General features: G+C 27.1%; 1 protein-coding gene across 1 annotated transcript; it reads left to right on the top strand.

The window, feature by feature from the left end:
* The first annotated feature begins 1,002 nt into the window (after positions 1–1,002).
* Positions 1,003–19,673, top strand: LOC145937889 (uncharacterized). The gene is made up of 10 exons (XM_083041249.1): positions 1,003–1,243; positions 10,631–10,818; positions 11,013–11,079; positions 15,116–15,196; positions 15,512–15,640; positions 15,877–15,933; positions 16,526–16,864; positions 16,983–18,031; positions 18,537–18,812; positions 19,430–19,673. The coding sequence occupies exons 1-9, from the start codon at positions 1,003–1,005 to the stop codon at positions 18,621–18,623; spliced, it is 2,238 nt and encodes a 745-aa protein (XP_082897375.1). The 3' UTR covers positions 18,624–18,812; positions 19,430–19,673.
* Positions 19,674–25,127: the final 5,454 nt, after the last annotated feature.

Raw genomic sequence — 25,127 nt, 5'->3', positions numbered from 1 at the left:
AATATTGCGTCAGCAATAATCCCCACCCCATTGCATTGTATCACTAAAAACTTGTAATACTGATTTATTATTGTATCAATCACTTATGTGAAAGGTTCTTTTAAAAATGTACTCCGCCGGAAGTAGCATGAATTATTACGTTCCAATACAAGAAATTCCTAAGAATACAAGTGACAAGTAAGTTTCGATACCTTTTTTTGTCAAATAATGATTTTTAAATAATGATTTTTATAGTGCTCATCGTGCGGTCCGTATACTCGGAAGAAGGTACGCCTTGACCTCAACATCATACAAATATTTAGAAATTGGAATTTGTGTTGGAGTCATATCCTATGTGGAATTGGTTATTGGCGATAATCGAGGCAATCAAATAATATTACCTATTGAAACATGGAAATCGCTAATGCAGAAACAAGCGGATATTGAGCGACTTATTGAAACTGCTATGGATTTGTGATCTGATACTTGAAGTGGTTAACATGTCTACTTCAAAAATTATAAAAATTACATTATCTTCTAATACTTTGTATATGAAGCCGTCAACGTTACAATATTTATTCAATTTCGAAAAATGTATAGATCATATGTATTTCTGGCTGTGTGAAAATACGCATAGTGTTACTGAAAAATTTAATCAATTTGTAAATATTTTACAACGTGATAATATCCGCGATGCGAGCAATGCTGCAAAGGCGATACGTGAAAGCCCTATGTTTGACAACGAATCACTTATTGATTGTGAATTATTAACTTGTGCTGTAAATGATATTCTTCACGATGCTTGTAACAAATAAAGTATTTTTATTGTTAATCTATGTTTAATTATTTCTTTCCCAATAAGATATAGCTGACAAAACTGTTTCTTCGTTCTCTGGAGATTTAAAAAGTGATGAGCTAGCCGAGACATGATACTCCAGTTACAACAAGAGAGATGTATTAATAATCAAGAGGGGAACAACATTATAATATGTGTCCCGTCATAAAGTTTCAGACTGTTTAAAAATGGATAGAGAAATTGTGATGGATAAAGAAGATGTGGTGGATGATGTGATGAATGATGATGTGATGGAAGTGGATGAGGTGGTTGAGGACGGATCGGACGTTGAAGTGGGCTCGGATGTGGAAATTGAGCCCAATAACGATTCGGGGTGTGATAGTGAGTGCGACGGCGTTACTCGCGATACAAGAGTGCACAACTTATGCACAGCGGACATCATCTCCATGGATGATAGTACGAGAATGCGTACGTTACACATATATTATCGTCCATGGGGTGGTGTCAAGCTGTGTGCGAGGTGCTTCTATCGATCGCAAGATCTCTACGCAGAGGTTGACGTCGTGCGCACTCACAAAACGGCGCGATTCGACCAACTGCTGGGACAGTGGTGCAGCGGGTGCTAGGCTCCGCTGGACCAATTATACACACGGAATATGTATCCAGTGTGCAATACTTGTAAGTATTTCTTTTCAATTATAAATTATTAAAATAATAAAATGATTAATAAAATAAATAATAATATATTTAATAAAAATTTCTGTCATGTAGGAGTTCCACCCGGCTGCCACCGCCACCCACCACTGCCTCGCAGCCGCCGTCACACCTCTGCTTGTCGCAGACATATTATATATTTTATATTATATTCATATTTTTATATTCATATTATATTATTTTTATATTTTATATCATATTATTAGTAATCATATATTTTTTATTATATATATTTTAAATTTAAATTTTTAATTTTAATAACACACACAATTATCAATATTACACATACTCATTTTAAGAATAAAAATTATTTTAAATATTAAAAAAATATATAGTTTACTTTAGAATAATTCCTCTTTCCATCTATATTAAGAATATTATTATAAAAGAATTATTATATATTAATATTAATATTATTATTATTATAAAAGGGATATTCTTCCGAATGGGACACTTCGAATTCGGAACAGCCCTTTAGTGTATTGAAAGTAGATACCATAACAACATAATATATAAAATTTTAGCCGCGGCAAATCATTTTTTCAACAGTTTTTACCTAAAAGTAAAACCTCAATTAAACTCAATAACAGTATTAATACTTTATAATTAACAGTTTGTGTTTTTGGTTAAAGCAGAGAATACTTTGTAATTATCAGTTTGTGTTTTTGGATAAAGTCTGGTTAACCTTGGTTAAAGTTTGGAAAAAAAAAGAATTAAAAATTAATTAAAAATAAATGAAACTTGCAAAGTACATGCGTGAATGCAGTGAGTTTCGCCCCCCCCCCCCTTCGGGGGGGCTCCACGCCATTGGACAGATCCACACATATCAGAAACGTATGTACACACACACACACACACACACACTCCCACACACACGGGGGGGGGGGTGCAAGGGGGGCCTTCGGCCCCCCCTCCCGCACCCTCCACGCCGGTAGGCAGCGCGTGGATCTTCGCACATGCGGTATCCAATTTTTTTAAAGAAAATTTTTAAAGAAAACTTTTAAATAAAAACATTTGAAAAAATAATTTTCCGCGACTGAAATTTTATATAATACGTTATTTTGGTATCTACTTTCAGTACGCAAAAGGGCTACCCTCAACTCGAAGTGTCCCATTCGGAAGAACAGCCAAATATACATCAAATATACACACATGATTGCTATTTATCGTATGAAACATTGGAATGTATTCACTGCCGCCGTCACTACCGCGTTACCGCGCATGCGCGGGAAGAAATCCCGCCAATTTCACTGGTTGTGTGTTGTGTTATGTTAGTGCGTGCTGGCCCGGACACTGATTGTGTAAATTTAATTTAATAATATTTAATAATTATATAATAGTTGTGCGTTTTATATATGTATAAAGATAACAATTATAGATTTACAGAGTGTGCAAATATTTAGAATAGGTAAGTAAAATTATTCATCTTTTTAGCCAAAGACGATTATTATACTTTGAGGTTTTCTAATTTTCTAATTTTTACTTTTTTTGTAATTAATAATTTTATTGTAATTTTTTTCAGATAAAAATACTTTATCTGAATACTTTATTATTATACGAACGCATTAAAGAAGGAAGTGATATCTGCTCTGTGATATGCACATAAATCTCTCTGTAATATGGGTGCGCATCAGTGATAAAAAAGGATAAAGTGATAATTATCTTGTGTAAATATAGAATAGTAAGTAAAATAATTCTTTTTAACCAATTTATTTAGTCTATTTTATTACTTTGAAGTTTATATTGATATATCTCTAACAGCATATTCGAAAGATGTTTGAAAGACATTCAGAGAACACCCTGCTGGAACATTTTTATATGTGTGCTGTTAGAGATTCTAATTTCTATACTTTCTCCTTTTTGTAATTAATAATTTTTATTGTAACTTTCTCTTGTTAAAAATATAACAAAGATATCAGAAAAGATATATATTGCGTGATATACATTGGCTGTGCAGTAATATATATGAAAATTATCTTGCGCAAATATATAGACTAGTAAGTAAAATGATTCTTTTTAGCCAAGATCAATTATTATACTTTGAAATAATCTGATTTTCTGATTTCTACTTCCTTCTTTTCGTAATTAATAATCTTTATTGTAATTTTTTTCAGATAAAAATAATTATTATACAAAGGCATTGGAAAAGGAATTCTGTGTCCAAGGTTGAAAGATAAATTATAAAGACGGAATTAGAATATCTGAGCTCACAGGCTATGCAACGATACAAAATACACAATTATCTTGTCAAAATATAGGTAAGTAAAATCATTCTTTTTATAGAGTATACTCTTGGGAAAAATCTTGAAAACTTAGTATTCTTAGAAAATTTTGTTCAACCTTGAAAATTTGTTAAATTGTTTGTCTAAATTAATTTTACAATTAATAAATCAATATTAAATGCTAGAAAAACTGCACTTTTAATAACTTTGCAATTGCAATGAATAGAAAACATTAAAAAACGAACACAAAAAAAACTTATTTTAAAAAGCTGCATCTACTTTTTTATTTTATTTGAAATTTTCAACGAAAATACATGAAAGATCAGGAAATTCTCAGGGAATTTTTTTACAAGATTTGAAGACATTCTGTTTTAGCTAAAGTTGAGATTACTAATTTACTTTGAGATTACTTTGAAATTACTAATTTCTACTTCCGTTTTTTTGTGAAATTTTATATGGAATAATGATAATAATACTTAATCTCTGAAACATCATATTTTGGGCATGTTCCGATATACACTTTTTTTCTACATATGAATCCTACAAAGTTACACATTTTTCCCAGCGATGCAAGATTTGTTGAATACAATCATTGTAAAAATTGACACGCATTCTTTTAAAAAAATTTTATAAAAATTTTATTAAAAATTTTAATAAAATTTATAAAAAACTTATTCATTTATAAAATTAACGTATTTAAAATTTTTATAAATTTTATTAATTTTTAATAAAATTTTAATAAGTTTCTTCTTCTATAAACTGAAAGAGCCTATGTGTCGATTTTTACAATGATTGTATCTCATAGATCTTGCATCGCTATGAAAAATGTGTAATTCTGCAGGATTTATATGTAAAAGAAGACTAACAAATGTTTGTGCACAATTTCAACTACTTTATTTTATGTATATCTGTATTTGCTAGGTACATTTATGTTAACTTTTGTTGAGCAATTAAATTACAATTATTTATTTATATATTTATACAGTGCGCAAAAAGTTAACAAAAACGGTTTAGTATTTTGACAAAAAGCATTTTATAAAAAAATGTTTTAGACAGAAAAATTGTGTAGAGTTTAAGAGAGAGAACCTATATATTTAGTGATTTGAACGGTTTGATTTTAGATAGCATTGTTCAAGTCATCAAGAATATCTTAAATTTTTTAAATTGAACCATTATATTTTTTTTATATAAATCGATTCCTCACAAAATTCTTTAATTTGACATAATCTAATATAAACTATGAAATATCTCATAAATATTCATTTCCCAATGATCTTACCTCAATACTTTTATGCACAAAATAATGAGAGAAATCGATTGATAAAGGAAAACAGACAGTTGTTTTTAAGATAAAATATGTAATTTGTAACTAACAACTACATACATATTTTTCTTAAAAACAACTGTCTGTTTTTCTTTACCAATCGATTCTTCTGATTATTTTATGCATAAAAGTATAAAGGTAAAACCATCAGAAAATAAATATTTTACGAGATATTTCAGTTTATGTTAGATTATAAAAAAGTAAAGTATAAAATATTAAATATTTATAAACTAAATATAAGTATAAATATAAAATATTCATAAACTATTCACTTTCTGGCCATCCTACCCTTATAACTTTTTATACAGAATATTGTGAGGAATCGATTTATATAAAAAAAATATAGTAGTTACATTTAAAAAATTCAAGATCTTTATATGACCTTGGCAATGCCATATAAGATCAAATCGTTCAAACTGCTAAATGGGTTCTTATAAGCATTACAATTTCTGTCTGAAATATTTGTTTGTAAAGTGCTTCCTTTCCGAAATATTAAACCGTTCCGGAACTTTCCGCGCTTCCTGTATATTTGATTACTCATTTATACAGGGTGTCCAGTAAAGATTGTACCAATAACGCTCATGAGCAGGTAGAGCACAGTAAACTGAGCAGAAAAATCTTATATCATTTTTCTAAATTCGCAATAACTATTACGTTATCAATTAAAATATCTAACAAGGGGAGGTCGCGGTTGACTCTTCACCGATTTTGATCTCCTTTGGTATGGTGAATCTACATCGAAAAAAAGTTACTCCGTGTTCGAGCTTTTCGTCCAATGCGCCTTGTAAAAAAAAATTTTTTTTTCCCGAAGTTTAGAGAAATTGTCAGGTTCGTTACGAGGCCTAAAGAAAGACACACTTTCGATCGGTGCCGCTAGTGCAGCGGCAGAGCACAAGAATAGTAATCTGGGATCCCAGGTTCAGAACTTTGGGCTGTCATAATTTTTTTTTTTTTTTTTTTTTTTTTAATAATATGTATTATTTATTATGATAAATAAATATTCGGCATATTTTTATCGTTAGTTATGCATATATCTCTTTATATATTTAAAATTAATAAAATGATCGTAATATAAATAAAATATTTTTATAGAGAAATATTTTTAGAAATATTTTTACTTTTTAAAGATTTATACATTTTTTCAAATTTTCTTTAATCTAATAATGTTAGAATACACACTTTTCATAGCTTTACAAAATTCGGATTTTCTACCTGCTGTGAACCGCTGGATGAAACCGCTGGTTGTGAAAGTGTAAGGAACGTTGGAGGGAGAGGAGAGGGTCGTCTGATCCTGTCTACTAATAAGGGTTCTAGAAGGTCGGTTAGAAAATATCTTACTTATATATTTATGACATATTTATTACATATTGAAGCAAAAAATAATAATGAGTAATAAATTAAATTTTGTAAAGCTATGAAAAGTGTGTATTCTAACATTATTAGATTAAAGAAAATTTGAAAAAATGTATAAATCTTTAAAAAGTAAAAATATTTCTAAAAATATTTCTCTATAAAAATATTTTATTTATATTACGATCATTTTATTAATTTTAAATATATAAAGAGATATATGCATAACTAACGATAAAAATATGCCGAATATTTATTTATCATAATAAATAATACGTTATTAAAAAAAAAAAAAAAAAAAAAAAATTATGACAGCCCAAAGTTCTGAGAACCTGGGATCCCGGGATTACTATTCTTGTGCTCTGCCGCTGCACTAGCGGCACCGATCGAAAGTGTGTCTTTCTTTAGGCCTCGTAACGAACCTGACAATTTCTCTAAACTTCGGGAAAAAAAAATTTTTTTTTACAAGGCGCATTGGACGAAAAGCTCGAACACGGAGCAACTTTTTTTCGATGTAGATTCACCATACCAAAGGAGATCAAAATCGGTGAAGAGTCAACCGCGACCTCCCCTTGTAAGTCAATGAGCACGTGGAAAGCGGTAGACCGGAATCGATAGGCATAATAGACAATAGAATAGACCGGTATGGATGCCTATCGATTCCTGCCTTTCCACGCGCTCGTTGGCTGATATTTTAATTGATAACGTTATAATTATTGTGAATTTAGCAAAATGGTATAAGACTTTTCTGTTCAGTTTACTGTGCTCTACCTGGTCACGAGCGTTATTAGCACAATTTTTACTGGATATCTTGTATATTTATATATTTTATATATTGCATTTATATGTATATTTATGTCTTATATTTATGTCTTATGTATTATATGTATTATGTGTATTATATATTTATGTCATTTATATGTATATTTGGTTTAAATTTTTTGTAATTTTTTATTTTAGATAAAAATATATTTTTTTTTTATTGTAAGTAATATTGTAAGTAATATTGTAAGTAATAGCAACGTACGAAAAAGAAAATGTTCTCTATCGAAACGTCATATTAGAAGAATTGTTTATGATAAAACGAATATTGATATTGCGGGATGTTCAAAACAAGCAAACATGTATTGAAGATTTTTCTGATTCAGATGAAGTAGTTAAAATTGTTAACAATAAGAACCATGACGTATTTGATATAAATAGCACCGTTGTTAATATTGATAATGAAATTTTGTCTTCAAGCAATGAATATGCAAATAATTATGAACAATGTGAGACTAATATTACAAGAGATAATGATTATAATTTATATAGCGTTACTACCGACAAGACTAGAGACATTGATACAGAGTTTAAAAACGCTGTAGCTACATGGGCTGTTTCATATAATGTCCCTCAAAATGCATGTAATGCATTATTAAAAATCTTACAGAAGTATACATCTTGTAACTTTCCATCACAAATGCGAACCTTATTACAAACACCACGACAAACTGATATAATGAGAGTATGTGAAGAAGAATATTTTCATTGGGGTCTTGATAATGTTATTAGAAAAATGATATTAAAATGTGATGATATAAAATCTATTGATTTACTTATAAATATTGATGGCCTTCCGTTAAGAAAATCATCACATGCTACATTATGGCCTATTTTGTGTTCTAATATGACCGATAATACAGTGTATCTTGTTGGAACTTATTTCGGATATGAAAAACCTCGAGATTCTAATGTTTTTCTAGAAAGCTTAGTAAATGACTTAACTCGTTTGATAAATGAAGGTTATCGCGAAAATGATAAAGTAATAGAAATTAAATTATTTGGTTTAATATGTGATGCACCAGCAAAAGCGTTCGCTTTGTGTATAAAAGGCCACACTGGATTTTATAGTTGTACAAAATGTATAATTAAAGGGAAATATATACATGGTAGAACTTGTTTTCCAAATACAACATTTCCGTGTCATTTAAGAACAGATGAATTATTCGCTGTTAACGGCTATAAAGATTTTCAAACGGAATACTCTATCTTAAATAATATTCCACAATTTTTACCTATATCACATACTCCATTAGACTATATGCACCTTTTGTGTTTGGGAGTTATTAAGAAAATGATACTTCTTTGGATAAAAGGCTCATTCTCTGTACGTTTAAATTCAAGATCAATCAATAAAATATCACATTTATTAATTTCAATTAGAAATTCTACACCAAACGAATTTGTTAGAAAGCCTAGATCTTTGAAAGACGTCAAATTGTGGAAAGCCGTGGAATTTAGAAACTTTCTTTTATATACAGGACCAGTTATATTAAAAAACATATTAAAAAGAGATATATACAATAATTTCATTACCCTTCACGTAGCTGTAACGATACTTACGAGTCCAAGACTGTGTCAAGATGATAGATTTATAAATTATGCTGAAGCTTTGCTCAGTAATTTTGTTATTTCTTTTGAAATATTATATGGTAAGCAGTATGTCTCACATAATGTTCATAATCTTTTGCATTTATGTTCTGATGTAAGAACCTTTGGTCCACTAGATAATTTTAGCGCATTCCGTTTCGAAAATTTTATGTCATCAATAAAAAGATCAATAAGAAAAAATGAAAAGCCACTTCAACAATTAATCAGAAGATATAGTGAAATTGAAAATGTTTTTTCTATAGCATCAGAAAATAATATTAGTAATCATCAATTATATTCATGTACGAATTTACATAAAAATGGGCCAATATCTGAAGATATTTACGATATTCAATCACAGTATTATCAGTTGTCAAGTAAAGAGTTAAATATAAATTGTAAAAAGGATAGTGATAATTGTTTTTTTTTTTAAGTGGTTTATGTATTCTTAATATAGTTAAAAGCAACAATGGTGATATTTATTTAATAGGCAAAAAACTTTAATTATGTGAAAAGTTTATATGAATTACCTTGCAATTCTGACGACCTTAGCATTAAAATAATGACAATAAATGATAATATTTATTCCTATCCTGTTACAGAATTAAAATGTAAAGCCTGAAAAATTCCTTACGGGAATGAACCTAATATGTTTGTAATATTTCCTCTAATTCATTTAAAATAGTTTCGTGCGTTGACATGACTACCCCAACAGAACGCAGGTTCAAAAGATGTCCTGTGGACATTTTTTTTTAAAGATGTCCTATGGACATTTTTTAAACCTACGTTCTTAGGGTATATTTCTTACAATATTACAATATGTATATGGCTGCGTTTGTTTCCTACTGGCAGTACTGGAAATCTATAGTTTACATTACGTATATTATAGATTTTTAGTACTGCTAGTAGAAAACAAACGTAGGCTATATCCAAAGATTGAAGAAGCAAACTCAACATTACTTATAAGTATGGTGGACGTCAATAAAAAATTTATGATTGTGGAGTTTTCGGACGGGCTACAAATAATACCTGAAGTATGGCTTAATACTACAAAGAAAACATGTATTTGGCCCACTCATTTTAAAACACAATTTCGGATCAATAAAGCTATTATAACAAAAGAAATGCCTAAAGAGCAGTGTGACTGGGAAGAATTACCAATAAAAAGAATTTTTGGAAGCGCAAATGAGTTAATAATAAGTAGCAGATGAGTAAATGAGTTAAAAATTGTGTGTGTGTGTTAGCTTATTTCTATTATTATACAGGGTATTTTAATTTCTCCAGGAAATTAAATTTATTTTAATTTCCCCAAATATCTTTGAAATTATACATGCCATAAAAGCGAAATACAAAAAAAAGATTTAGATAAAAATTGTAATATTTGGAGAAGGAAAGAGAAGTTAAAGCTACTGATTTATTCCTAAAAGGTGATTTTCGAGGTTATTTGAAGACTATTTTAACATTTTTTAAATGGAACTACTTTAAATATTTTATATAAATAGATTCCTCGCAATATTAACTACAAGAAGTTATAAGTGTAAGATGGCCAAAAAGTGAATAATTTACGAGATATTGCGAGGAATATTACGAGGAATTGATTTATATAAAAAAATTTAGGTAGTTCCATTAAAAAAAAAAAACATTAAATGATTTTCAAATGATCTTGAAAATCGCCTTTTAGGAAAAAATTCAATAGCACTAACTTCTTTCCTCTTCAAAATCCTACAACTTTTGTTTAAACTTTTTTTCGTATTTCGTTTAATTTCAGAAATATTTGCCTGGGGAAATTATAATGAAACATTCTATATACTATGACTATGTTAAATCATTTAGGTACCTATGAGAAAAGTATGGAAAAATTAATATTAGCTCAGGACACATCCAACGTGGATAATTCCGATATGTCATCTGAAGAAATAAAAGAACGGGACAAAAAAAGGAGACGTTTAAAAGCAAAACGAAAATTGTCCTCTTCTTCGGAGGACGAGGAATTAATGCCGGTCGCAAATAAAGAAAATCGAGTACAAAATAAAAAACTCCCTAATTTTCCAAAAATAGAAACATATGTTTCCAATACAGTACAGGAGAAAATTATGCAGCCTATTGAAAATGTAGCACACGAAAAAAATATATTTATTAATGCAGTAAGTTTTCTAAAAATACTAACATCTATAAATGCCATTTTTATAACGAATAAATGTTACTGTTTTTGTAGCTTTCAGACAAAGATGTCACGGATTCTATACAAAAGAATTTTGTTAAAGAAGATTCTTCTACCCGTGGTAAGTGAAAAAACTAAATATTATCAATCAAAATTAATAGACATTGCGTTATTGTTATTGTTGTTATTACTTTAATACAAATGCAACATTTTAATAAAAAAATTGTTTGTTTTAGAGTTCCAAAAACAAACTTTGTTTAAATTGAACAAAATTTTATATAAAATGGAAAGAATGGAGAATATTCTTTATGGATTTGAAGAAAAAATAAGAGTAGGATGGTCAAAAAGTAAAGTTTACTAGATATCTTGTTCTTTAATTCGATATAATCTTACATAAATAATGAAATATCTTGTGAACTATATTCACTTTTTGACCATGTTACCCTCATAATTTTTTATACAGAATATTGCGAGAAATCGATTTATATTAAAAAATATAGTGGTTCTATTTTAAAAATTCAAAATAATCTTGCCCTGATCTTGGTAACGCCATCCAAGATCAATGTGATAAGATCTGTAGAAAAAAAGATATTTTTTAAATCCTAAAATTTTTATCCCAAACATTTTTTTCTAAAATACATCTTTTACGAGATCATGCATTTTAATTCATCACGTACAATCATTACTGGTTTCATATTATTCATGAATTATTTATTTATGAATTATTTATTTATAAATTTATTAATTTTTTCAGCTAAACACTTTAACGCTCGTTGGCGAAAATACTATGAATATTATGATAAACAATATTGTTAAAAAAATTATGGTGAATGCTTTAGCTGTGCTTTCAGTTGGGCTGGAATGAAAGGAAAACTTATATTCAAAGATTTAATTCTTGCGAAAATAATTATACGTAAGTTTTCTTTTAAGTTTTATATTTTTATGAAAGATATACTAGATATATACTATATTTTAGACATTTAATCGCCTTTTGTATATTAGCAAATATATTTAATAATTAAAATGATATCCTTATTTTACAGAAGCTGTGAGATTACACACACTATTTAGTCAGGTGACAGATGCCGAATTTGCACTATTTATTTCTAAATGGTTAGCTCAAGCTCTTTTGAGAACCCAAAGAGAAATGTATGTATATTACACACACACACACACACACACACACACACACACACACACACACACACAGGCACACACGCACGCACGCACATTTTTTATTTCATTGAATTATATTATATATATTAACGCTATAACTTTATTTCTTTCTCTTTTTCAATATTTAGGAAAAATAACGCTCAAACAGAAGAAAAATAATTTATAATAACAAAGCCTATGCATACAAAATATATGCATTATACGTACCTGCGCATGTATAACCATATATATATACCTATATATATATATATATATATATATGTATGTCAAGAGGTAGCTTTCGGGACGATTTTTAGAATGCATCGGCAGTTTTGAGAACTCTTGGTGGTTTTCAAGTCAGTCCTGAAAGCCATATATGTTTATCGGCATTTTTAGGAACTGTCCTAAAAACTACCATTCTTTAATTTCTTTATATAAAGTCCTTAAAATTGCCAATAAATATAAAAATTTTATACTAAATACATTTAGTTGTTATTATTTAAAAGATAAGCTTTATATATGTTGTATATATTTATAAACAATTTAGTTACAGTACTAATTACTTGGTTAATCTTATATAAAGTAAATATATAGTCTTTTAGTCAACTTTGCTATATATGTTTTTAAAACTGCCGTTAGACATCTTTGCAAATATAAATAAATGATTAAGTAAAAATTATAATTTTAGTATGTTTTAAAGAAGAATAATTAAAGATGTTTTAAAATAAGATCAATATTTAAACATTTTGATATTTTTTTGTTAAAAACTAATTGATCTGCAAACTACCATTTTACTGTATATATAATATAAACCTATCATTTGCGCCAGATCTTTTAATACTTTTGCTTTTCATACATCCATATGATTTAAATAATTCATTAAGACCTTACGAACTTCTAATAACTCATTAAGGCCCGTATTCATAATCCGTTCTTATATTTAAGATCGTCTTAAGACATCGTTCAATCAATCAAGAGATGCTATGCGGCCATTTGATTGGTTGAACGAGGTCTTAAGACGATTTTAAATATAAGAACGGACTATGAATACGGGCCTAAGTGTCGATCTTAGAAGAATAAATACTTATGGAAAAATTGTAAGTTGATTGACTATCGCATCGTTTTTTGCCGCGTAGCAAGTGTTGCCGCGTTATAGCTGTCACTGTGTTTTGAGTGTAGTTTCTGAATGCAGCCTAAGAAATAGATAGTAAAATATCCTCTTTTAATTTGTGAGACACAGTGTTACACAATGTATTCTTTGAGCAAAAATAAAAATAATTATAAAATAATGCGTAAAAAAAAAGAAAAACCAGAGGATGGATAATATCTAGTAGTAAGTAGATAAAATTATGTAAAATTTTATATATGTAATTATATCTATGTATCCAGTAAACATTAAATACTAACTAAATTACATTAAATACTAAATAATAACATAACATCTATGTTATAATTTTCTACTGACTATTATTGTAACTGCAACAATGTAATATGCCTTCTATCTATGTAACAGTTAGTGAGAAATTATAACATTGAGGTTATATTACTGTTACTTACTGGGTAATACTTGTTAAGTAATAATTTTGTATACAAATATTGTTTTAAGAAAGTTATATGGCTCTTGAAGAAATTGCTAAAAATCTGAGGAATAATATACCAAAAATATATTTAAAACGAATCGACTTAAGTATCACTTCAAGTTCTATGGAAAGTAATGAAGGTGACAAAAAGTTTTATATCAATATATTATTTTTTATATCAATTTTATTTCTTCTAAAAATATATAAATTATTTTTTAGATTTTGATACTAATTTGTTAAGAAATACAGAAAAAAGCAATCAACAAGGTATGCGTTTTGATATTCATGTTTATATAAACTTATTTCTTTATAAAAGTAATATGCGTAGAAAAGCAATACGTAGCTGAGATATTTAGCTATCTTTTATTTAGTATTTTTTCATAAAATATTAATTATCAATCATTTAGAATAATTATAGTTTCTTTTTTAGATATTCAACTAAGTATTTCTGAAATATCTCCAGAAAAAAGTAATCAAGGTGTGTGCTTTGATCCATATTTATATAAACTTATTTCTTCATAAAAGTAATATGCGTAGAAAAGTAGTATGTAGCTGAGATATTTACCTATCTTTTATTTAATATTCTTTTTATAAAAATATTAATTATCAATCATTTGGAATAATTATAGTTCCTTTTTTAGATATTCAACCAAATATTTCTGAAATATCTCTAGCAAAAAGTAATCAACAAGGTATGCGCTTTGATATCCATGTTTATATAAACTTATATCTTCATAAAAGTAATATGCGTAGAAAAGCAATACGTAGCTGAGATATTTAGCTATCTTTTATTTAGTATTTTTTCATAAAATATTAATTATCAATCATTTAGAATAATTATAGTTCCTTTTTTAGATATTCAACTAAGTATTTCTGAAATATCTCCAGAAAAAAGTAATCAAGGTGTGTGCTTTGATCCATGTTTATATAAACTTATTTCTTCATAAAAGTAATATGCGTAGAAAAGTAGTATGTAGCTGAGATATTTACCTATCTTTTATTTAATATTCTTTTTATAAAAATATTAATTATCAATCATTTCGAATAATTATAGTTCCTTTTTTAGATATTCAACCAAATATTTCTGAAATATCTCTAGAAAAAAGTAATCAACAAGGTATGCGCTTTGATATCCATATTTATATAAACTTATGTCTTCATAAAAGTAATATGCGTAGAAAAGTAGTATGTAGTTGAGATATTTATCTATCTTTTATTTAATATTCTTTTCATAAAAATATTAATTATCAATCATTTGGAATAATTATAGTTCCTTTATTAGATATTCAACCAAATATTTCTGAAATATCTCCAGAAAAAAGTAATCAACAAGGTATGCGTTTTGATTCATGTTTATATAAACTTATTTCTTCATAAAAATGACATGCACAGAAAAATAATAACATTATTTGGTATAATTAGTTCTTTTTTTAGATGTTCAACCAAGTATTTCTCAAACTAATCTTTTTGAAATACTAAATGATAAAACAATTGATAATACAGGTAATATAACTAATTTAAATATTGAAATGTTATGTTTAACTGCATGATAAGCATTATTACATATAAATATAAATATTCTATATCCATTTTTGATAATAATAATACTAATTTTGTTACAATTGTATTTTTGAATAAATTTTTGGAAATTTTAAATTTTAAATAAACAAGAAACAGCCTATCTACAAAATAATATTTATAATTCATATTCAGTTTATTATTTTAATTTTGAAGTTAACTTGCTTAATTAATATTACAATATTAATTAAATATTTTAATTTACAAGCAAATTTATCATGAATTTTAATTATTTTTTAGATTTAAATATTAATTTTTCTATGAACGAGGATATCTCTTTGGAACATATATTGAATTCATCTTTTATTACTTTAGCAGAAATAAATGCTCAATATAATGAAGTGACAGAAATAATAAATGACTCCAATGGTAAAGTATTGTATAATAATTTAATTGTTTTTATGTAAACTAGTGGTCATATGTCACATAAATTATATGGATATAATGAATTTATACAAGAGAGTGTGTATATGTGTGAGAGAGAAACTTCTTTTATTTAATTATTATAGTTAAAAAATAATTGCTAATTAGTTAATCTAGTATGTATGTACTAGTTAATCTATTATGATTTATTCTCGTAGGTATTAATTCTAATGTTGCAGAAGACAATATTCAAAATAAAACTTTAAAACTTTGTCAAATAACAACAGTTAACCAACAAGGTAACAATACAATTTATATCTATTTGCTTCCAAATTAAACGTTGTTACATATAATTTTATAACGAACATAATATGGTTATTTTAATATAATGTATTATTAATAGATTAATATGTATAGTTATATGTATATTTTGTTATATAATGTCATGCCAAAGTTTTGATATTAGATACACAAGCAAAATCTTTAAAAAATCCTTAAGAACTATAAATAAAGATAAATTAATCAAACAGATAATTTAATAAATTAGATTAAATTCTTTATTTTATTGAACTTTTTGAAGAACTTATAAGGTATCTGTTTATAAATAATTACAATTAAAAAGTTTCATAACTTTAATAATATTATAGAAAGCTCTCTATAAACATATAGCATATATAATAGTTTTGAAATTTATTTTTAAGTATTTTAAGTATTCTAAGTATTCTATTTTTCTCTTTTGTATCTTTGATATAATTATTGATATTGAAAATAATATATATATATATATATCTATTACACATTAATATATATATATATCTATTATACATTAATATAACACATTAATGTATATTCATTACGTATTACATCAAAAATTATACATTTTGATTTCAGACAATATTTATGAAGACAGTGAGGATTACAATAATGATCCAGATTATGATGTTTCCAATGATTCAGATGATGAATCAAATATTTCTATTTCTGAAAGCTTTGATAAAAATGAAAAGTCTAATACTACAAATGATAGTCTTAATACCTCGAAATATACTTATGAAGAAAAAGCAAATTGTGATGATACAAATCTTATTGTGCTTAAATCTCAAGAGAAAGGACAAAATAAAAAATATTTTTGCAAGTATTGCAAAAAATTACAAACTAAATTCGCACGACACTTAGAGACTGTCCATAAAAATGAGGAAGAGGTAAAAAAATTTATTTTGCTTCCTAAAGGTAAATATAATATATAATAATCTATACACATCATTTTGAATCAAATGTTGCATTATACATATCTTTATTAAAAAATGTTTATATTATTTTTCTTTTATTTTTATATTATTTTTCTTAGGTAATTCAGAAAGAAAGGCCATCATAGAGACTATTAGAAAAGAAAGTAATTTTATATATAATACTAGTTCGCAGTTTAATACAGGAGAATTGATAGTATCTCGGAGACCTTCGAAAATTAACAAACCTGCATCAGAATATATTTGTTGCCCAAAGTGTAAGGGCTTTTATACAAAAAATAATGTAAGACATCACTTTCAAAATTGCAACAAAAGAAGTATTGGCAGACATGTTATGGTACTTGGTAGAAAAGTACAAGCACGGATACACACTAAAGCCAGTGATATGGTTAGAAAAGTAATCTTCCCAATTATGAGAGATGACAATGTGTGTAGAATAATAAGATATGATGAGTTAGTGATACTTCGCGCAAATAAATTATGTAATAAATTTAGGAATCAACGCCACCATGATATGATAAGAGCAGAATTAAGACTTTTAGGTCGTTACTTAATTTCTATTAAGAAATTTAATTCAAATATCACTAATTTTGCCTCAATATATCAACCATGCAATTATGATTCATGCATTTTAGCTGCTAAAGATGTAGCTCAATTTAATCCTGATACTAATAAATTTAAAACACCGTCTGTCGCTACACGACTTGGTACGCTCTTAAAAAAATTAGGAAACATATTATGTACTGAATATATAAAAAAAGATGATAATGAGGGTTTAAGAAAGGTAGAAAATTTCTTGAAACTTTTAGAAGAAGATTATGGAGCAACAATAAATAAAATAGCAGAGGAAACTGTAACGCAAAATAAAAGACATAATAAAATTGAATTACCAAATATGGAGGATATACAGAAATTATATAATTATTTAAAAGAAGAAAGAAACATATTGTATAGTGAGCTTATTAAATCTTATAATTACAGTACATGGTTAGAATTATTAAAAATTACGCTTATTTCTATGCAAGTTTATAACAGAAGAAGAGCAGGTGAAATAGAAAAAGTTCTAATAGAAGATTACAAATGTTATAAAAGTGTAGGAGAACACACAGATTCCGAAGTGTACAGTTCATTATCAGAGGCTGGAAAAGAGGTAATATTATTTTAATAATTATTAAATAAATAAATTATTGCGTTAAAATATATTTTATATCTAATAATTTATATTTTTCTTCCTTTAAATTATTTATATTTTATTAATTTTAATGCATAAAATTTAAAATACTTTTATTATATTTATTCTATAATAATTTTTCTTTTATGTATTTTTTTCTGTTTGTTGCATTAGGCTATTAAAAAATTCGTTACATTTGATATTAGAGGTAAACTAGGTCGTACAGTTCCCGTATTGTTGCATTCACAATTACAAGATTGCATCGAATTATTACTGCAACATAGATTAAATGCAAAAATAAAATCAGAAAACCCTTACCTTTTTGGCATTCCTGGATACGATAAACATCGATATAAGCATTTGAAAGCGTGCATTCTTATGCGAGACTATTCTTCAAAATGTGGAGCAGCAAAACCTCTTACTTTACGAGGCACCAAACTACGAAAACATATTGCCACAAAATGCATCACACTTAATCTTTCAGAATCGGAAGTTACAGAGTTGGCAAACTTTATGGGTCATGATAAAAGCATACACAAATCGCATTATCGACAGTCAATTCCTGAATTAGATATTCCAAGATTCTCCCGACTTCTAAATCTAGCTATTTTTAATGAGGAAAATGACAATGAAGATGGAGAAATTGAGCAAAATCTTATTTCTGAGAATTTAAATGACTCATCTGAATCCTCTCATTTTGATGATATTGAAATTAACAATAATATACCATCATCAAAAACACCTAAGAAAAAACGAAGCAGTAAGCATATATTTTAAATAATTTTTTGCATTATATAATAAAATTTTTATTTTGTAATTTCTGTTACATTTATAATATATTAATAATATATAATAGCTCTCTTTCTATAAAAAAATAGTAACTGTAATTATTACAATTACTAAAATGATAACTTTTTCTTTAATATTTATCTTAACTAATAACTTTAACATTATTTTAATATGCAAAGTGTCCCAGAGTAAACGTATCAAATGTTACTAGCATATTCTTGAAATCATTTTGAGATGAAAATCCTATAACAAAATATCGAGGCTATAATAAGTTTTAAAACATTAAAAGTTAGCTAGTCATTGCGCTATTCAGTCAACTGTACATCGTACAATAGTAAAGATGATTGAATGACTTTAAATGCTTCTCATTTAAAAACTATTTTAGCCTAAAGATTTTAATATCATAAGATTTTTATTTTAAAATGATTTCAAGAATGTGCTAATAATCTTTCCTGCATTTGATTTTGGACTGCATATTAAGAAAACATTTTATATTACTAATATTTTATTTTATAAATTATACATATGTTTCTTATATAATAATTAGTTGTACTAAGTTATTCAATAAATTAATAATATAATTGCTAGCATCACCATTTGGGCCAACTAAAAGGAAGCGATGGACGCAAAAAGAAATTCAAATAATATTAACAGATTTTTCTCAAGAAATAGAAAAATCACGCTTACCATCTGGAAGAGATATTGAGACTTTAAGACAAAAACATTCATGTCTACAAAAACGCACAGTGCCGCAGATAAAGACATGGCTTCATAATATTATAAGTGGTAAAACAAAAATTCCAAAGATTTAATTAATTTTTATAATATATTATCTTCCCAGAAATATTTTTAATATAAATTTAAATATAAATTATTATTAAATATTCTCAAAATAATAATAACTAGAAGTATAAAATTACTTAAATCAAAAATATTTAGATAAAAAATTTATAAATTTTTATTTTATTTTTAAATATATTAACGTGCTTAATAAAAGAGTTTTTTGCATAAATTTTATACAATTAACATGATAAAATTAAGTTTCTTGTAATTTGGTTTTAAAATATAACTAAGAAAATACAGTTTAAGTACATTTATATGCAAATTTTGTTATAATATATGTGGCTAAACTTTTAGTCTTTTTTATTAGTATGTTAAGCAATAATTTAGTTTTGAAAAAAAGATTCCGGTAATATTCCAAACTATGAAAGAATTTACAGTATTATGAAGAGATTGTTGTAATAGATATAAGATTACAAAATGTATTACAGTTAATAGAAAAATTTTATACCAGATAAGATTTTTATGTATGTTAAACAGTACAATGTAGTACAATATTTTCTGTTGTTAAATCTGCAAACTATTATAATATTAAAAAAGATTCTTTCCTTAAAGTGCTATATAAAACTGTGATACAAGTGATAAGACTGTATTAAGAAAAAGTTAAAATGCATTGTTATGTGATAGGTATAACAAATAAATTATATTTTATAAGATATTGTTATAACAAAATCCCTATAATGTATTACCTCAAAAAAAGAAGTACAACTTTGAGTGTGTATTAATAATAAATTTTATGAAAAATATTTATTAATTATTGTTAAATATTATTATTTATTATTTAGTGATTACTTTTACCTTGTAACAGATGCGATAAGATACGATAAGATATATAATACATTACTAATTAACTAATATTTTGATTAATAATTTACTTACAATCTCAAAATATCTAATATTTCCCAATTTCTTAAAAATACATACATATATGTTTTATTCAGAGTCAAGATTTAAATATTTGATCGTCTTTCTTGTTGCCTAAAAAAAAAGACTTAGAAATGCGGATACTAAAAACGAATTGCATAGAAAAGGGTAGAATAATAATATATAAAAAAAAGAATTAAATTACACGCTGAAATCCTAAGTATAATGTAAGAAATTGTACACAAAAAAATATTAAATATTTCCTTTTTAAATTCATATTTGATTAATTATGATACATTCCTTTTTCTCTCTAGCATAATATTAAAAAAAACAGAATGGAATAGTTTTTTCTTCTCTTTCGGTCCGTTCTCTTTCATGTATTAGTGAGCATTTTAGCATATTATAGAATTCAATGCAAAGAAACAGACTATTAAAATTAAACATAGACAGGTTAAACATTTTCATAATAATAAAAATTATTATTAATTTTCCTTAAATAATTACATTGATAGAGATTTGCCCATCATAGATCATTTAAACCGATAATGCAACATTCTGAAATAAATCATAAAAAAACATACAAAAGAAGAGCTTTGTAAAGTATGTCGATAGTGTTTAGAAAGCCAAAAATATTAAAGATCTTATAAGACAGCAGCTTTCAGATCTATACATAACAGCAAAATGGCAGTTATCAGACCGTTGACTTTTTGACAAGACCGAAATGAAATCTATTTGATTCATTAGTTCGATAGATATTTGTCCATCACGAGACAAAGTAATTTTTAAAATTATTAAACAAAATTCAGTTCCCATAAGTTTGTCATTTAAATCCGCTTTTGTTCCGCAGATTAACTAAGACCGATGTGCAGAATTAATGTTTTGGATCACGTTAAACTAATACTGCAACATGTTTCTAAGCAAACATTAAATGAAACATATAACAGCTTTAGCAGGTATTGGAATTACGCGTAAACGCTGTAGGAATTATATTGTTTTGCTCAATTGGTAGATTTCAGGTCTATACATAACAGCCGAATGGCAGTTTCCGATCCGTTGAATTTTCGACAACAGATGACCTAAATTATTAAGTCTGTTTGATTCATTAATTCGATAGATACTTGTCTATCTGGAAAAAAAGTAATTTTCAAATTATTTACACAAAATTAAGTTTCTATGAATTCTTCATTTGAACCCGATTCCGTTCCGCAGATTAACTAAAACCGATGTGCAGAATTAACGTTTTGGATCACGTGAAACTAATACTGAGACATGTTTCGAAGCAAATATTAAATGAAACATATAACAGCTTTCGCAGGTATTGGAATTACGCGTAAACGATGAAAGAATTATACTGTTTTGCTCAATTGGTAGATTTCAGGTCTATACATAACAGCCGAATGCCAGTTTCCGATCCGTTGATTTTTCGACAATAGATGACCTAAATTATTAAGTCTGTTTGATTCATTATTTCGATAGATACTTGTCCATCAGGAAAAGATGTAATTTTAAAATTATTTATACAAAATTCAGTTTCTATGAATTCTTCATTTGAACCCAATTCCGTTCCGCAGATTAACTAAAACCGATGTGCAGAATTAACGTTTTGGATCACGTGAAACTAATACTGCGACATGTTTCGAAGCAAATATTAAATGAATCATATAACAGCTTTTGCAGGTATTGGAATTACGCGTAAACGCTGAATGAATTATACTGTTTTGCTCAATTGGTAGATTTCAGGTCTATACATAACAGCCGAATGGCAGTTTCCGATCTGTTGATTTTTCGACAATAGGTGACCTAAATTCTTAAGTCTGTTTGATTCATTACTTCGATAGATACTTGTCCATCAGGAAAAGATGTAATTTTAAAATTATTTATACAAAATTCAGTTTCCATGAAATCTTCATTTGAACCCGATTTCGTTCCGCAGATTAACTAAAACCGATGTGCAGGATTAACGTTTTGGATCACGTAAAACTAATACTGCGACATGTTTCGAACCAAATATTAAATGAAACATATAACAGCTTTTGCAGGTATTGGAATTACGCGTAAACGCTGAAAGAATTATACTGTTTTGCTCAATTGGTAGATTTCAGGTCTATACATAACAGCCGAATGGCAGTTTCCGATCCGTTGATTTTTCGACAATAGATGACCTAAATTCTTAAGTCTGTTTGATTCATTAATTCGATAGATACTTGTCTATCTGGAAAAAAAGTAATTTTTAAATTATTTACACAAAAATCAGTTCTATGAATTCTTCATTTGAACCCGAGTCCGTTCCGCAGATTAACTAAAACCGATGTGCAGAATTAACGTTTTGGATCACGTAAAACTAATACTAAGACATGTTTCTAAGCAAACATTAAGTGAAACATATAACAGCTTTAGCAGGTATTGGAATTACGCGTAAACGCTGTAAGAATTATATTGTTTTGCTCAATTGGTAGATTTCAGGTCTATACATAACAGCCGAATGCCAGTTTCCGATCCGTTGATTTTTCGACAATAGATGACCTAAATTCTTAAGTCTGTTTGATTCATTACTTCGATAGATACTTGTCTATCTGGAAAAATGTAATTTTGAAATTATTTACACAAAATTCAGTTTCTATGAATTCTTCATTTAAACCCGATTCCGTTCCGCAGATTAACTAAAACCGATGTGCAGAATTAACGTTTTGGATCATGTGAAACTAATACTGAGACATGTTTCTAAGCAAACATTAAATGAAACATATAACAGCTTTAGCAGGTATTGGAATTACGCGTAAACGCTGTAAGAATTATATTGTTTTGCTCAATTGGTAGATTTCAGGTCTATGTATAACAGCCGAATGCCAGTTTCCGATCCGTTGATTTTTCGACAATAGATGACCTAAATTCTTAAGTCTGTTTGATTCATTACTTCGATAGATACTTGTCTATCTGGAAAAATGTAATTTTGAAATTATTTACACAAAATTCAGTTTCTATGAATTCTTCATTTAAACCCGATTCCGTTCCGCAGATTAACTAAACCGATGTGCAGAATTAACGTTTTGGATCATGTGAAACTAATACTGAGACATGTTTCTAAGCAAACATTAAATGAAACATATAACAGTTTTAGCAGGTATTGGAATTACGCGTAAACGCTGTAAGAATTATATTGTTTTGCTCAATTGGTAGATTTCAGGTCTATACATAACAGCCGAATGGCAGTTTCCGATCCGTCGATTTTTCGACAATGGATGACCTAAATTTTTATGTCAGTTTGATTCACTAGTTCGATAGATATTTGTCCATCACGAGAAAAATAATTTTTAAAATTATTAAACAAAATTCAGTTCCCATAAGTTCGTCATTTGAATCCAATTCTGTTCCGCAGATTTACTAAGACCGATATGCAGAATCAATGTTTTGGATCATGTTAAACTAATACGGCGACATATTTTTAAGCAAACATTAAATTAAACATGTAATAACAATTTAACCACGTTTTGGAATACGTGTAAATGTTGAAAGTATTATATTATTCTTTTCAATTGGTAGTTTTCAGGTCTACATATGGCAATGGTAGTTTTCAGGTCTATATATGACAGTAGTTTTTTAGTCTATAATATGTGGCTGATATCAAATCATTAATTCTCGGCAAAAGATTTCGAAAATTATTAAATTTTGTTAAATAATACTCTGAGTCTTTTTAGATTGTTTATATTCTGAGGAGAAACTATTTTATAATATTAATATTAATTTAGTAAATTTTTTATTTTCTTTTTCATAAAAATAAGTTTAATTATGATTTTTCCTAACTGTTTATTCTTGTTTTTAAACAATAGTCTGAAGAATGTAATGAAAATTATATTTGAAGTATTTTAGAATATATAAGACCTGAAATCTGCCTCAGCATTTAACTTAATTCTGACGAAATGGTGGATTTTAGTACCTACATTTTTTTACATGTAATTTCTATTCCCTCTTAATTAATAATACACTTTAATTATTTATAATATTTCTAATTGACATTATTTTTATGTGAGAGTAAAAAAAATTTAATAGGATAAGTTAATCACTATTTTTTCTTAAGAAAATAAAGAGTCTGAAAGTTGCCTTTTGCCTCAATAAAAATTTAATTAAATGGCAGTATTAAGGACTTATAAGAAAATTACATATATTTTATCAATTTGTTTTTCGTATAATGCAAAATTGATCAAAAACTATTAATAAATATCGAATCAATAACATGCATATGTTAAATAAAGAAAAATTTATCGTTTTAGTTAAAAATAAGATTGACCTGATAACCACCATTCCGTACAAATTTCAATATATATTCAAAAATACTGATTTTTGTTGACTAAAAAGTATTCTAAACATTATTTACTACACTATTATCCATAGAAATCATATGTCTAAGATGCGTCCTGAAAACTACCTTTTGACATACATATATATATATATATATATATATATATTATAACCGATATTTTTCACCTTAATTATGGTTATATCCGCGGGGCTTTAGGCGACACGACCTCTTGGAATGTTCGGATCGTCTCTAGTTTGATTTTAGTAATCGGGACTCTCTCACTAT

Source organism: Prenolepis imparis, unplaced genomic scaffold (genome assembly GCF_030444845.1).
Source record: "Prenolepis imparis isolate NDT839.2.m4 unplaced genomic scaffold, iyPreImpa1.0 SCAF_6, whole genome shotgun sequence".
NCBI lineage: Eukaryota > Metazoa > Arthropoda > Insecta > Hymenoptera > Formicidae > Prenolepis > Prenolepis imparis.
Note: the sequence above shows the minus strand (reverse complement) of the source record. Positions and strands in the feature narration are given on the sequence as shown.

What these genes read in the sequence shown, in the direction of transcription:
- LOC145937889 (XM_083041249.1), top strand. Translation starts at nt 1,003, where the DNA reads ATGGATAGAGAAATTGTGATGGATAAAGAAGATGTGGTGGATGATGTG. An exon ending in TAAAACAATTGATAATACAG is followed by an intron (nt 15,197 to 15,511) that starts GTAATATAACTA and finishes ATTATTTTTTAG; the next exon opens with ATTTAAATATTAATTTTTCT. An exon ending in AACAACAGTTAACCAACAAG is followed by an intron (nt 15,934 to 16,525) that starts GTAACAATACAA and finishes TTTTGATTTCAG; the next exon opens with ACAATATTTATGAAGACAGT.